Source organism: Rhamphochromis sp. 'chilingali' (assembly GCF_963969265.1).
Source record: "Rhamphochromis sp. 'chilingali' genome assembly, chromosome: 21".
Lineage (NCBI taxonomy): Eukaryota > Metazoa > Chordata > Actinopteri > Cichliformes > Cichlidae > Rhamphochromis > Rhamphochromis sp. 'chilingali'.
Genome location: NC_137949.1, coordinates 22,476,384 through 22,489,416, shown reverse-complemented (window position 1 = coordinate 22,489,416; position 13,033 = coordinate 22,476,384). Strand labels below are relative to the sequence as shown.

At 41.0% G+C, this 13,033-nt stretch overlaps 1 protein-coding gene across 1 annotated transcript; it reads left to right on the top strand.

Moving 5' to 3' along the window:
* The first annotated feature begins 27 nt into the window (after positions 1-27).
* LOC308389002 (microtubule-associated protein 1S-like) lies at positions 28-12,781 on the top strand. The gene is made up of 10 exons (XM_080870089.1): positions 28-191; positions 1,452-1,547; positions 2,831-2,913; positions 4,880-5,017; positions 5,734-6,244; positions 6,348-6,434; positions 6,706-9,197; positions 9,729-9,870; positions 9,997-10,214; positions 10,413-12,781. The coding sequence occupies exons 1-10, from the start codon at positions 29-31 to the stop codon at positions 10,566-10,568; spliced, it is 4,086 nt and encodes a 1,361-aa protein (XP_080726215.1). The 5' UTR covers position 28; the 3' UTR covers positions 10,569-12,781.
* The last annotated feature ends 252 nt before the right edge of the window (positions 12,782-13,033 follow it).

Sequence of the window (13,033 nt, the reverse complement as noted above, 5' to 3'; positions counted from 1 at the left end):
ACATCACATAGAAGCGCAATTTTCCAACATGGCGTCCAGCCGGGTGCTGGAGAGGGAGGTCCAGGAGGAGCCGAAGCGCGCCGCTACCGCAAACCTCGACTTTTGCCTCCATAAATACTCCCTGCTCATCATAATCGGACGGACCGCTCGCCTCAGGCAGACGGAACACATCAGCAGGGAGATAGAGCGAGGTAGGTTTATTTCAGCCCGCGTCCAATAGCTGCTGTATGCCATTTTGCTTTTTCCTATACAATTGTATTACAAAAAACCCAGCTTCCTGCAAGTTCTTCTTGCCCAAATCATCACTTGCGGTGATATACTGAGCACACTGCAGTTTTTTTATGCAATTTTTCCCCACCGTACTGACCGAGGATGCGTCATCTGGCGACACTCCACCATCAGCATCACCCCCTCATCCCTCCGGACACATTATAATTAAAAGCTGTCTGGAGTGGGTGCTTTGCCTTTCGCCTCAGTTTTAGTTTTTAGTTATGTAAGGACAAGCTTTGAGGGAAATGTTGCGCCGGGGATTTTCAGTCCACACACAGCCACTTGTAAGCGATGTCCCATTAACCTTTGTGCATTTATGCACAGCTGTAATTGTGGATGCTGCAGACCAGACAGTGCGTACTCATAACGATCCATTACAGTCTATGTTTTATTGCTTTGCTGTTTTGCAGCTGTAGACATTTTATGGAAGCCAGCATGTGTAGCAGACAGTTCATGTAAAACAGGATAGATAGGGAAATTGAAGAGAAACCACGAGGACAGACACAGATAGAAAAACAGACTGACTCATATTCCTGCACTGTAGCTAACTGGGCCAATTAACATTTCATTACACTCTGGTGAAAGCTATGTACTTCAAAAATGTCATCAACTTTTCATGAACTGAACAAACAGCCCAGTTTTTTGAATGTACATCTGTAGCTAAAGATTATTTCTTCATCGGTTAATCATAAAAATAATAATTTAACAACTGTTTGTCCTACAGATTGGGAAAATCACCTGCTATAGTGTCCTCCAGTTTTTCAGTCTTCATCATGTGTCTTTAGCAGTCTAAAAGCCAACCACATTCAGCTGACTGTCACGTGTTTCAAAGAAAAACCTCAAATTCTCCTCACTTATCAGCTAAAAACAGAAAATACATTTACATGTACAATATAAGATGGTACATTCTGTATTTAATGTGTATAATTAGCTGAAAGTAAATGCTACAGACTCTTTATCGTGTTTATATGACAGATTGCAAGATACAATGATACTCGTTGTACTATGTTAAAAAGAGAGAGCAGATTTGGTTGAATGCATTAAATATTGAAATAAAATATACTATGGGATAGCTACGATTATAACAGCCAGTTTTAATATTTTGCGAATACTTGGACATGTGTAGGCTTTTATCACATTGCACCATGTGACAGTATAGCCTCTAACTTTCTTGCTGTCAGGTATTCGGTCATGGGATGTGGACTTAAAATCCTGTAACCTGAACCTCTACCTCCAAGAATTCCTCTCCCATCACACGGCATCTTTCAAGAGTGCAGGTAAGATTTAAGTCATCTTTCTTGCCAAACTCTTTGGCCCTACTGGGGAAACTCCCATTGCCATGGCAATATTTCAGCTCAGCCAATCTGGGGTCACTAAGGAAGGAAGGAAGGAAAGTGGACAAGCAGCCAGACAGGGCGATTGTTGAGCATGGGTGGGCCCACGACACAGAAAACAATAGAAACCTGCAGCCAAGTTTTGCCACCTCTCGTTCTCTCTGTATGGTTGGCAATTAAGGACAGCTGAGCACAGGAAAAAAGACAGACAAAAAGAATTAAACAGTTGTGTCACAGCTGATCCGTGTAAAGTGAAGTGATGAAAATGGTCAAGAGCAGACATTTGTCTATCCAGAGAGGTTGCCTGCACTGTAGTATAGCTTCCATAATAAGATCGACTACAGAAATGAATAGTGTGAGGCATGCATTTATTTAATTTCTTGTCCAAAAGTTAGACAACAATCAATAGCACTCACTTGCATTCAGTGTCAAAACTATGTATCTTGCTATAATACTAATAATACTAACAATCCTGCCTCCTGAGCCCTCACATTTACCAGAGTGGTGAATCAGCAAGTTGAGGTTTTACATTAACCACCAGTGGAGACTCCAGGAAGTCACTGCTCCCAGCCTTCACATGCTATGTGATATGTGATGCTATTTTCTAATTTTTACATGTGTTACAGAAATATTAGTCATTTTCCCATTTCCAGTCTTTATGCTAAGCTAAGTTAGCCAGATGGTGTTTGTAGCTTCATTTTTTAGTGTACAGAAACAGAGATATATGTCTAATTATTGTCAAGGAAAGGAAAAGACATATTCTCCCAGAATTTTAAATGTTTGGTTGAATTATGCAAAATGTCATGTAGGGAAAATAGCCCTTTCTGTTTCCCTTTGTGTAAAAAGACTGAGAAACATTTGTTCATATTTGGGTCATGAAATTCCAGTCGGCTAAGTACGCCTCTGTATTCTTAGCTGTTCACCCAGTCCAGCCTCTCAGACTGGATGTCCTTCTCAGATTGAGGAAACTTGGCATCTCTTCCTCAGACAATCCTTCTGACTCAGCTGTTCCACTTTTCTTACTTTCTCTTTTTCACCCAGTGAGTCAATCACCCGTCCGATTAGCCCAGTTCACTTTCTCCTCTTTGAGCTCTTCTCCTATTTGCTTCCAGTCTGTCACTCAATGCTCGGACCTGTCGGCTTATCTCCCTCTTGTTTGCATCCCTGTGGCTGTCTGTTTGTCCTTCTCTTTATATCTCTTCTTATTTTTCTCTCTGCCTCTTCAGGGCATAAGTGTCTACGTCACTGTACCAGAGTGTTGGACACTCAGGTGGTGATCAGTCCATCTCAGGACCAGGTTCATTCAGAGGTGAGGGGATAAATCCTCGGGTGGCAGCTGACAAAATGATGCTGTGTTAAAATGATTCAGTTATTCAGAAATAAGTTGAATATAATAATTTCCCAAATGTATGAATTGTTGTTTTATTGCCATCACTATGTTTAAGCAGGTGCAACAGGAATTTATACATGTACATTATTTTCATTAGGCTGTAGATGCCTTGAATAACTATGCAAAATTACAACATTATTATCTCAAATACTTCCACACTATAACTGGGCTACTGTATGTAGTATAATATGTATAATAGGCAACATCTCAAAGCAAGGTGCAATATACCAAAACACTCACCCTCTTCCCCCAAACTTTAAACACTATTCCCCTGTTTTTACGTGGGATCCAGATTTGTTGAGCTTTCTGTGAAAAACGCTAACCTCGTATGTCACCTCGTGTTCATATCAAAAGCACCGGCATGCTCTAAAACACAATTAACTCAAATCATCACTGCCAGAATCCAATTAGCACACAATTTGTCATGTGGAAGCACAGACAGTCCAACACGTTTGCACACCAGTCAGTAGATAAAAGGGCCATGTGGCAGTTCACTGGTTTTGGAACATTTCCCCGGCTGTCTGGCCGTGGCTGTTATTGACTATTTCTGGCCTAACACAGACCAGAGAGGGGATGTTGGGGCTCAATCAATTACATTTTCTTCCATGCACAAAAGTTTGCCTCTCCATCATATTGAGAAATACCTGGCTATTATGATAATATACTGCATTTCTGAAAATCTGTTGAATATTTTTTGCGGTGCATTTACGTTTTGCTCTAAATTTCAAACTGACCGAAGTCATAACTGCACACTGATGAAGACCGTTGTGCAGTTATGCATGTGCCTTCAGAGGAACCTAACCTAATATAACAGCTCTGTCATATCGGGGCACAGACATGTTACCTTTGTTATGTTTTTGCACGATTGTGACCTAAACGCAAGACTCCAAAAATAAAAATAACCATGTAGTAGATTGTGCATAAAGTTAAAAAAAGTACAAAGAATTCAAAGTGGCAACAAATTCAAATCCAAGATTTCAATTCACAACATTGCGCTGCATTTAGATGATCAGTGATAAACACTATCAGCGTTTTAAATGTGGTGGCTGATTGGTCTATACTCAATATACACATTTTTTTGCATGGTAAAAATGAGGCCTGTAGCTACTCATTTACTTTGTTATGGAGTAATCCTGGAATCACAAAACAGCTAAACAAGGGTGTGACATCTTTGTGACATGTGTGACATTTGATGTACAGAGCTGTGCAAATGTCTTGAGAGACCCTTCATTTCTTTATAATTTGCTTCCAAGGAACCAAACTGTCTTATAGTTTAAAAAAAAAAGTAGTCTTGAGCAATAGTTCTCCAGGATTTCTGAAGCTCTTATACAGTTTGTCTTTTTGACATTGACATTGCCTTTTCACTCATTTTTGGTCCATCCTTGTACCTGAGCATTTCAGAAGATCTTTTTAAGCTATTTAATGCTGATTTATGAATCATTCAAGCATAAAACAACATCTAATTCAAGACATGAACCGGTTTGGTGTAAATACATAACAGACAATATAGAAAAGAGCCTATTTTAAATTGTATCTTCAGGCACTTCATTACTAGCAGTCTGTTATAAAACACAACATTTGTTCCAATTTCTTTAGTCAAACCTACAAATAATACCAAAGTTAAGACAACTTGATATTCATAAAATACTGGTTTTTGGTTTTTTTTTTTGCACTAACCAGGTGATTTGAATTTCTTTCAAGATACTTGCAGAACATTTCTTAAAGAAATTACAAGAAAGCCTGCCTAAGAGTATTTCATGCATTTTCACAGTACTGTTTACTATTCTTTGATTTTTCTCCATCTATATTTTTACATTTATCTTCACTGCTTTTCTGCTGACTTTCGATTAGGCCTGATTTTTTTCCATTTCTGTTCCCTGGTCAGGTGTTTGCGTTCCTGTCCAGAGAATCGGCTCATAAGCTGCTGATCTTGGCTGGCCTGAGTGAGGAGGAAAGCGGAGACGTGCTTTTTAACAGAGGACTGTTTTCACCATACCAACTGAAACAAATCTTAACAGAACAGGTATACACCTAACCACAAAGTTGCAATTATAATTCTGAATGCACAAACTTGCCACACCTTGAAGCCCAAATGACCGGAACACTGCATATAGACAATATCAGAATATGTTAAGAGTACACGCTTAAAAACAAGCATCATGTTTTCAAGCACACACAGAGGTTTTAAAATTATACATGTAACAATAGTACAGTTTTAAAGTAAACCTTTATTACCACCTACAAATCCAGGCTTAATTCAGAGCAGTGACTAATGATTATCTTCTCATATTACTGATCATTCTTTCAGTTTCAGGGTCAGAAAATTGTTAAGAGTTCCTGGACTGTGGTCTTGAAAAATGATCTTTTAATAAATAGTGCAAAACTCTTAAAATTTGCAGTGAAGGGTAAACATCAAGTTCTCACAACAGTGAAGTTTGACCTAACATCCAAATGATACTTTAAAAACGGGGCTGTAATGTATTATTGAGGATGATCCTGATATTGAGAGTTTATAAAGATCCCAACCAGTATTTAGTATCTTCTCATTTTTTATAAAAATCATAATCACATAATATGATCAGCATTTAAAATGACCATCCCATAAATTTGCCTGTTTAATAAATGTGAGGCGCTATCCACTGACATGACTAAGATATAGCTTTGAGCGACTTTACTGTAAATTGTGAAGGATAAAATTAAAAATTGTATATATAATGCTGGGAACTTGTCTCTCTTCAGTCTTTTGACCAGGAGAGCTCTGCCTCCTCACTTCCACCCAGCAGGATCCATCTGACCCTCAGTTGTCCCAACATTGGCCAGTGGAGAAAGACTCTTGTGGAAAACCAGCCCCTGCAAGGTCCTTTCAGTCTCTGCATCAATCCCCCAGAGGTGCTGCCTGCAATGGAAGCTCTGGGGAAATTCACATCACTCATCTCTTGCACCATTTGTCCTTCTTCCCCCTTTGACCTGCTGCCGCCTCCTACCACTGTGGGTTTCCTCAAGCTGTCCCGCCCCTGCTGTTACGTATTCCCTGCTGGCCGTGGTGATTGTGCCTTCTTTGCCGTTAACGGGTTTACGGTGCTGGTGGACGGAGGCTCGGACTCTCAGGCCTGCTTCTGGAAGCTGGTCCGCCACCTCGACAGAGTTGATGCTGTTTTGTTGACGCATGTCGGGACAGAGAACCTCCCTGGTGTCGTCTCCTTCCTGGAGAGGAAGGTGGCTGAGCAGGAGCTGAGAACTGACGTCATAGGTAGCATAACAGGGGATAATGAGTAAATTATGCTCTCTTTATTTGTTTCATTTTCTGAAATAACACATTGTGGCTCTCTTTCTTTCTTTATACTGCTCCACAGAGGACTCGTGTAAGAAGCTCATCTCTCCAGAGCTTGGGGTTGTGTTCTTTAATGCCCCCAGCAGGTTGCAGGTGGAACAACAGCCCTGTGAGTGCTGCAATAAAACAACAATAGAGTAAAAATTGAAAAAATAACCAAACTGTTAATATCAGCTATCAATCATTTTTCTGATAAATGCATTTATATTAATATCATTTGTTCATTTATTTACTTTCTGTTTTGTTTTGCACTGAGCAATCAGTGTAATGTTCAAGCACCAACAACATCTACTTGTGCATGTTATCTCATGACATTTTTAACTGCTAAAAACAATGATATGACTGATTGGTTATACAAGTTATCATTATTCTCCTGTCAGGTGTGGACAATGTACTGAAGAGCACCCAGCAGGCTGCTCTAACCCTACAGCTGTTAAAGAATTTAGACATCAGACCGCAACCAATGTTTCGACCGCAAGGAGTCCCCTTTGAGCCCTTAACCCTTTTCCAAAAGATGGGAGTGGGACAGCTGGATTTATACATACTAAACCCAGGCAAAAACAACCAGGAATACCAGACATTCATGCAAAATTGGCCCGATGGAGTATCATCAGCATCTAAATCCCAAACTCTCCCTCTCACCGCCCTCACCTCTGTGTGTGCTCTGCTTGTGTGGCATCCAGCGTGTCCTCAAGAGAAGGTGGTCAGGGTGCTTTTCCCTGGCATTACCCCACAGGCAAAGCTGCTGCAGGGGCTGGAAAAGCTAAAGGGGCTGGCCTTTCTCCAGAAACCCACAGTGACAATGGGAGACTTAGAGAAACTAGGAGAAGAGAAAAAGACCAAGAGGACAGAGAGCCAGGACAGTGTCAAGTCACAAGGAAAGGAGGGAACACACAAACAAAGGAAAGAGCGTGGAGATGGTAAGGATGTGTCTTCAAAGGAAAAAGGAAAAGCATTAAATGGAACTGGCATGATGGAGACTGATAAAACCAAAATAAAAGAGACAGGCATAAAGGATAAAGCAGCAGAGAAGAATACTTCCAAAAAAGGAGGAGGAAAGGATGGGAAAAAAGAGGAGAAGACTGACAACAAAGAAGGGAGCATAGCTAGAAAGAACAGTCAGAGCAAGAAGGATGGTGTTCCCTCCAAATTAAAGAACGAAAATAAAATGAAGCTCAAAAAAGAAGCAAAGAATGACTCTAAAATAGGAGAGAAGAAAGCAAAAAAGCTACCAGGAAAGGAAGCAAATGATAGCAAGAAGCTGCATGTCAACAGTGCACTGCCAAATAATGACTCAGCCAAATCTGACACTAGAGCTGTGCCAGAAATCCTTGATCCAGAGTGCACTGTTACTGAGCAGGAAAATAAAAAAATGGACCCCGAGGAAAATCCCTGTGGCTCCAAAATGTCTACCCCTGAAGATATGACAGCTGATTTTCTTAAGCTGAGGGAGGAAATCGAACGAGAAGAGGCACAGGTGGAAACGGTAGATAAGCAGAAAAGCAGTGATCCAGAAAATGAAAAGAGCCTAGGAGGCCTGAGCCAAGAAGACACTTGTAATGAAACAGCTGACAGATCAGTAGAAAAAGCAGCAGGTAGTGGAGGGAGTGGTGATAATGGAGTGCAACATATGCCTGGAAGTGGTGAGAGAGCTGATACAGACTTGCAGAAAAGCCTTGTAGACCAGCCTGGAAATGCTACAAAACCTGCAAAGGTTGTAGGATTTCCATCTCCTTTGAACAAGGCACCAAAGAATGAGCGTACAGTCCAGTTAGACTTAACTCCAACTGAGTACACGCTTCTTGATGGGGCTTTGAAATATAGTCCACCCTCGCGATCCTCTCCAGAGAACCAGGCTCCTGTCAGCCCCGACGAGGAGACCGTAGAACCAGCGTCCCCCGACTCACGGCCCAACAGCGCAGGCCACACTCCTTACTGTTTGTCCCCAGACGATGTTTGGTGCAACAGGTCTGCTCTTAGCCGGCTACAAGCCCAGGGTAGCCTAGATTCTGCTGATGTTAACCAGCCAAATGGGTCATCCAGGCAAAGTGAGGGGCAGCTATGCCATCCTAAAAGCACTCCAGAGAACCCCACACATCCCAGAGAGAAGCATTTAAGTTTTCTTCCTTTGGGGACACTTAAGGAAGTTTCTTCAGACCCGTCTCCCTCTGTTGCCACCACCACTACACACTCCATGCCAGCAGAGGTGAGCTCACCTCAGTCCACAGAGGTAGATGAATCATTGTCCATGTCCTTTGAGCAGGGACCAACCACTGGGAGCCAGAGAGAGGGCGATGACAGCGTTTATCACTCTCACTCCAATGGCAGCCACTATGCAGGAATGTCCTTACAAATGAAGAAGCCTCTCAAATCTTTAGGTCAGAGTTCAGAGGCAGCACGACCTTTGGCTCCCAGCACACTTCATTTCGAGGCTTCAGGTCATGATGTAGACCTGTGTTTGGTTTCTCCCTGTGAGTTTAAACATTTTAAACAGCCCGACTCCGGCTCAGGCACCAGCGAGGCCTCCAGAGGAGCCTTTACTCCGCATCATCACGGCAACAACAATAACAACACCAAGGACACGTCACCCAGTGACTCAAACGCCCCTGTCTGCACTGAGGACTGCCCGTCCACCACTGCTGACGGAGCTCTGGACTCGGATGAGGATGAGTCATGTAGCGAGCCTTCTAATTCTCCACAAAACATCCTAACCCATCAGGCTCTGCCGCCAGACCCTCTTCCAGCACCTCTCAGGGACAGTCCACCTCTGCCTCCACATCCTGACGCCTCCATGCCAGTTCCCCAGTTTGACTCAGATGTTCATGGCAAGAGAGCAAAAGCCACGGGCATGCGAGGAAAAAAACTTGCAGGGGTGAGTTTGTCTCGTGAGCAGAAACACATGCCTGTGTTAAGATCATGTATGAGCTTTATTGTGGCTTCAGGTGGATTGTGGTATTTCTAAGCTGAAGACAGGTTGAATTATTTTGTTGTGTTGTCACACAAAGAGGTCCGAGTAATTACTGAATTTATCTCGTCTGCTAGATTGAAGGCAAAATATGTGATTTATGAAAATATATGAAAGATTAATTATACTATCAGCGCAACTGGTTTTGGCCACAGGTTAAAGCCTGTGTCTTTATTTTATAAGAGTAAAAATGATTATTATATGAATGGCTGCTTCAACATATCTGACATTTTGATATGATACAAAATGTTTTCTGTTACTTCATAAAACCCATCAAAATACTCAAAGTGGGCCTTTTGACTCATGTTATTTTTATTTGTAAAGCGTAACCTAATTATTACTTTAAAAATTTGGGCCATAAAATTGTCTAAATCATAATCTATTTAAACAAAATCTACCACTGAACTTTGTATTACATTTGATCTTTTTTGTGATCAGGTCATTGAGGCCTCCCAAAAATCAGGCTCAGGGAAAAGCAGGACAGGGAGCCAAAGTGGAGTCGCAAAAGGAAGCGTCTCTTTAGCTCGTACCCCCTCCACCAGCACTCGATCAGCACCAGCAAAATCCTCGTCCAGTCCAGGTATGAGCTGTGAAGTGGGATTTTTTCTCTTGCCCTGCGTAATTTAAGGGCAACTTCAACATTTAAGTGTTGTGTCTCGGTATGAGCGCTATTAGGCTGTAATTTCTCCTCTCCTTTCGGCCACAGGCTCTAAGGCTACCTCTGCTGGGGAAGTCAGTGTGTATGTGGACCTGGCTTATACCCCCTCTGGAGCCTCCTCTCCCACAGTGAGTGTGGACTTCTTCAAGTGTGTTCGCTCTTCTTGCTACATCATCAGCGGTGACAGCCCGGAGCGGGAGGAACTAATGAGGCAAACCCTGGATGCTCTGCTGGATGGAAAGATATCATGGCCAGACTCTATGCAGGTAGAAACATTATACAGTAGATTATTATGTAAGTGTTTTTTCCCCCAAAATGAGAAAATGTAAAATGCAATCACAGAGATCATTTCCATGAAAATTGGGCTGTTACTGAATCCCAAACCACACTCTGTAGATCCCTCCAAATGCTAAAATCATCAGCTATTACTGAATGGCTAAAGGCGGCCTTTTGTATTTCTCCAGGTAACAGTGATCCCTACCTTCGAATCGGTGTCGATGCAGGAGTGGTACCAGCAGACCTTGGACAAACAGCGTGAACTAGGAATCACTGTCCTGGGATCTAACAGCACCGTTGCCATGCAGGATGAAACTTTCCCCGCCTGCAAAATAGAGTTCTGAGACAAACTAGGATCTGCAGCCTGGAGGATGGAAGGTGGACCTGGGCTAAATTAAACTGTGACATTAAGGTAGAGAGCTTGAGGACTGATGGAGTGACAGAATAGGAAGTTAGAAACAAATATTACGGAAAAAAGTGCAACTCTTTCTGCACGTTCACGACTGAGTAGATAACGATATGAGGCTTTTGCCTCACTCTTCCTGGTATAACACTTCCTTTAGGGTGTTGTTGCACCGAGGGGCCCTTAGATCTCTTCCCTCCGGGGGTAATGCATGACTTCACTGACCCATGACCCTATGCAAAACAGGAGAGGAGGTCATACTGGCTGCAAGAGAAGCATGTCAGCCTGCATAAATGTAGATTTACATGAAAGCTGATGCTGTAGATTACTGAAAATAATATACACGGGGTCAATGGCACTTTGTGTAGGCTTGCACTGAAACGTGATCGTAGTTTGTGCTGTGTACCTGGGCCCGTTTTGCTGCTTTTAGCATTAACAGCTTTCTAACAACATTTATCCATATTACATGCAACTGGTGAAAGTGTGCAAACTATTAATTATGAAAGCCGTGCATTTGTTTATTTTTCTTTTAATTAGACTTATTTGATCATTCATTTCTCAATGAGAGTCCAACAACAAATATTCATATTGAGTGGTAAAGCATTTTGTTCTGAGCACTGTAAGTACATGTGATGTTTGCTGCGCTTGTGTTTTAACTGCTTTAAAAAAGTATTACGCCACATTGGTGGCAGTGTCAACTGTGCTGAGCAAACAGACTCTCAGAAATACTGAAAATGACAATTACTGACTCTGAGATTACTGAAAATGAGTGTGCAAATCTGCCAGAAGGGATTAGAGTACCAGATTAAATTTAACAGCATTACAGCAATCGTGATATTAATATTAGTCCTGCAATTGTAATCAGTTAAAATGCTTATGATCATAAGCGTGTGAGGCTCAGACTTGTTAATATGTATTTGGATTGTGGATATGATCACACGGTGTGTTGTAGAGAGGCTTGCCAGAGTGTAAATAAGAATTACTTAACAATCAGATTGTATTTAAACAGTGAAGACATCCCAAAGGTGGAAAGCACCCAACCCCCCACTCCATCCTAATACTGAACAGTTTTAATAAAGTAGACTACAGTACACAGGGCACTTTGTTTAATATAGTGACAAAATTCTTTTCATTTAAAATTTTTATTTCTTGTTCATTTTGAAAATAGTTTTAAAAAAGCCAAAACAAAACAAAGGGAAAATAAAGAACATATTCAATGCATATCTAGATTATAATTATTATAACTGAGACATTAAATCCAATCTGGCTACACAGAAATGCGCAATTTATCACTTTTGAAGGTAAATATTTAAATGCAGCTCTACCCTCAAGGAAATTGTTCTTGAAAAAAAAAATTCTTAACTAATTAAATCAATTGCACAGACGTTACAAAAGGCCAAAGAAATTGCAAGGGAAGTGCAAAGTACAAGGAAATGTGTCCAAAGTACCGTCAGTGCAGTCTCTCAATAGTAAGTGTTGATTTTTTATTGCGTCTGCACATCATAAAAACTGGTGTAGTCACAGTGACAGGTCCTTCTTTTACTTGAGCCCAGACTAGATATCCACGAATCCATGGAGGGATGTGTAAGAAATCATCAGTGCTCTCTGTTCCTGTCACATGAATGTGCATGTGGAATGCAGAGTTTGATTAATACCAAAGCAAATGATCACAAAGACACAACAACCCATTTTGCTTTTTAAATCCACGTTTTTTTTTCAATTGTTTAAAGACGCTATAAAAACTAGTCATAAGTTCTTATTATACTTGAGAAAAAAATGATTTATTTCTCGTCACTCATCCCAATAATGTTACAATGATGTCCAGTGCTAATTTATAACAACTCATGACTGCCTTTTTTCTGCAAAATGGCGCCAGTTTGAGGTTTTAAACGATTGACTACTTGAACCTGCAAGTGAATTGTAACTATGTGTATGTGTCCTGCATGTATAAAAAATGTACTGTATGTTGTTGTTCATTCATGATATTCATGAAGCAAGAGAGCAAAGCACTGTGGGAGACAGGGCAGAGCAAGGTGTTGTGAGCAATGGGAAAGTGTCACTTTGTAATTGTCTGTAAGAACATACAATAACAATGTCAAATGTGTGGGTTGTAGGGCAGTGAGCAATGTATGAATAAAGAATGTGCATCACCATTCAAAGGTCTGCTGAGAGTTGCCCTGTGGATGTTGAATCAAATTATCATAATCTTACAACACAATAGAACAAATTACCCACTTTTGCTTATTGTAGCTACATTTTAATTCATTTTATATTTCTGGAAATGCTTTGGATGGTGTTACATACTTAGGATTATAAAATTTTGATTAAAAGAGACAAAGAACTGTAATTTAGCATACTGCATAACACAAGATCAACCAAAGTATCTTATTACATAGTAACAACCCC

Bases quoted from the DNA above. Each gene is read 5' to 3' on its own strand.
- LOC308389002 (XM_080870089.1), top strand. From the start codon at position 29: ATGGCGTCCAGCCGGGTGCTGGAGAGGGAGGTCCAGGAGGAGCCGAAG. The intron at 5,018-5,733 runs GTATACACCTAA...GTCTCTCTTCAG, and splicing joins AACAAATCTTAACAGAACAG to TCTTTTGACCAGGAGAGCTC. The intron at 9,871-9,996 runs GTATGAGCTGTG...TTTCGGCCACAG, and splicing joins AAAATCCTCGTCCAGTCCAG to GCTCTAAGGCTACCTCTGCT.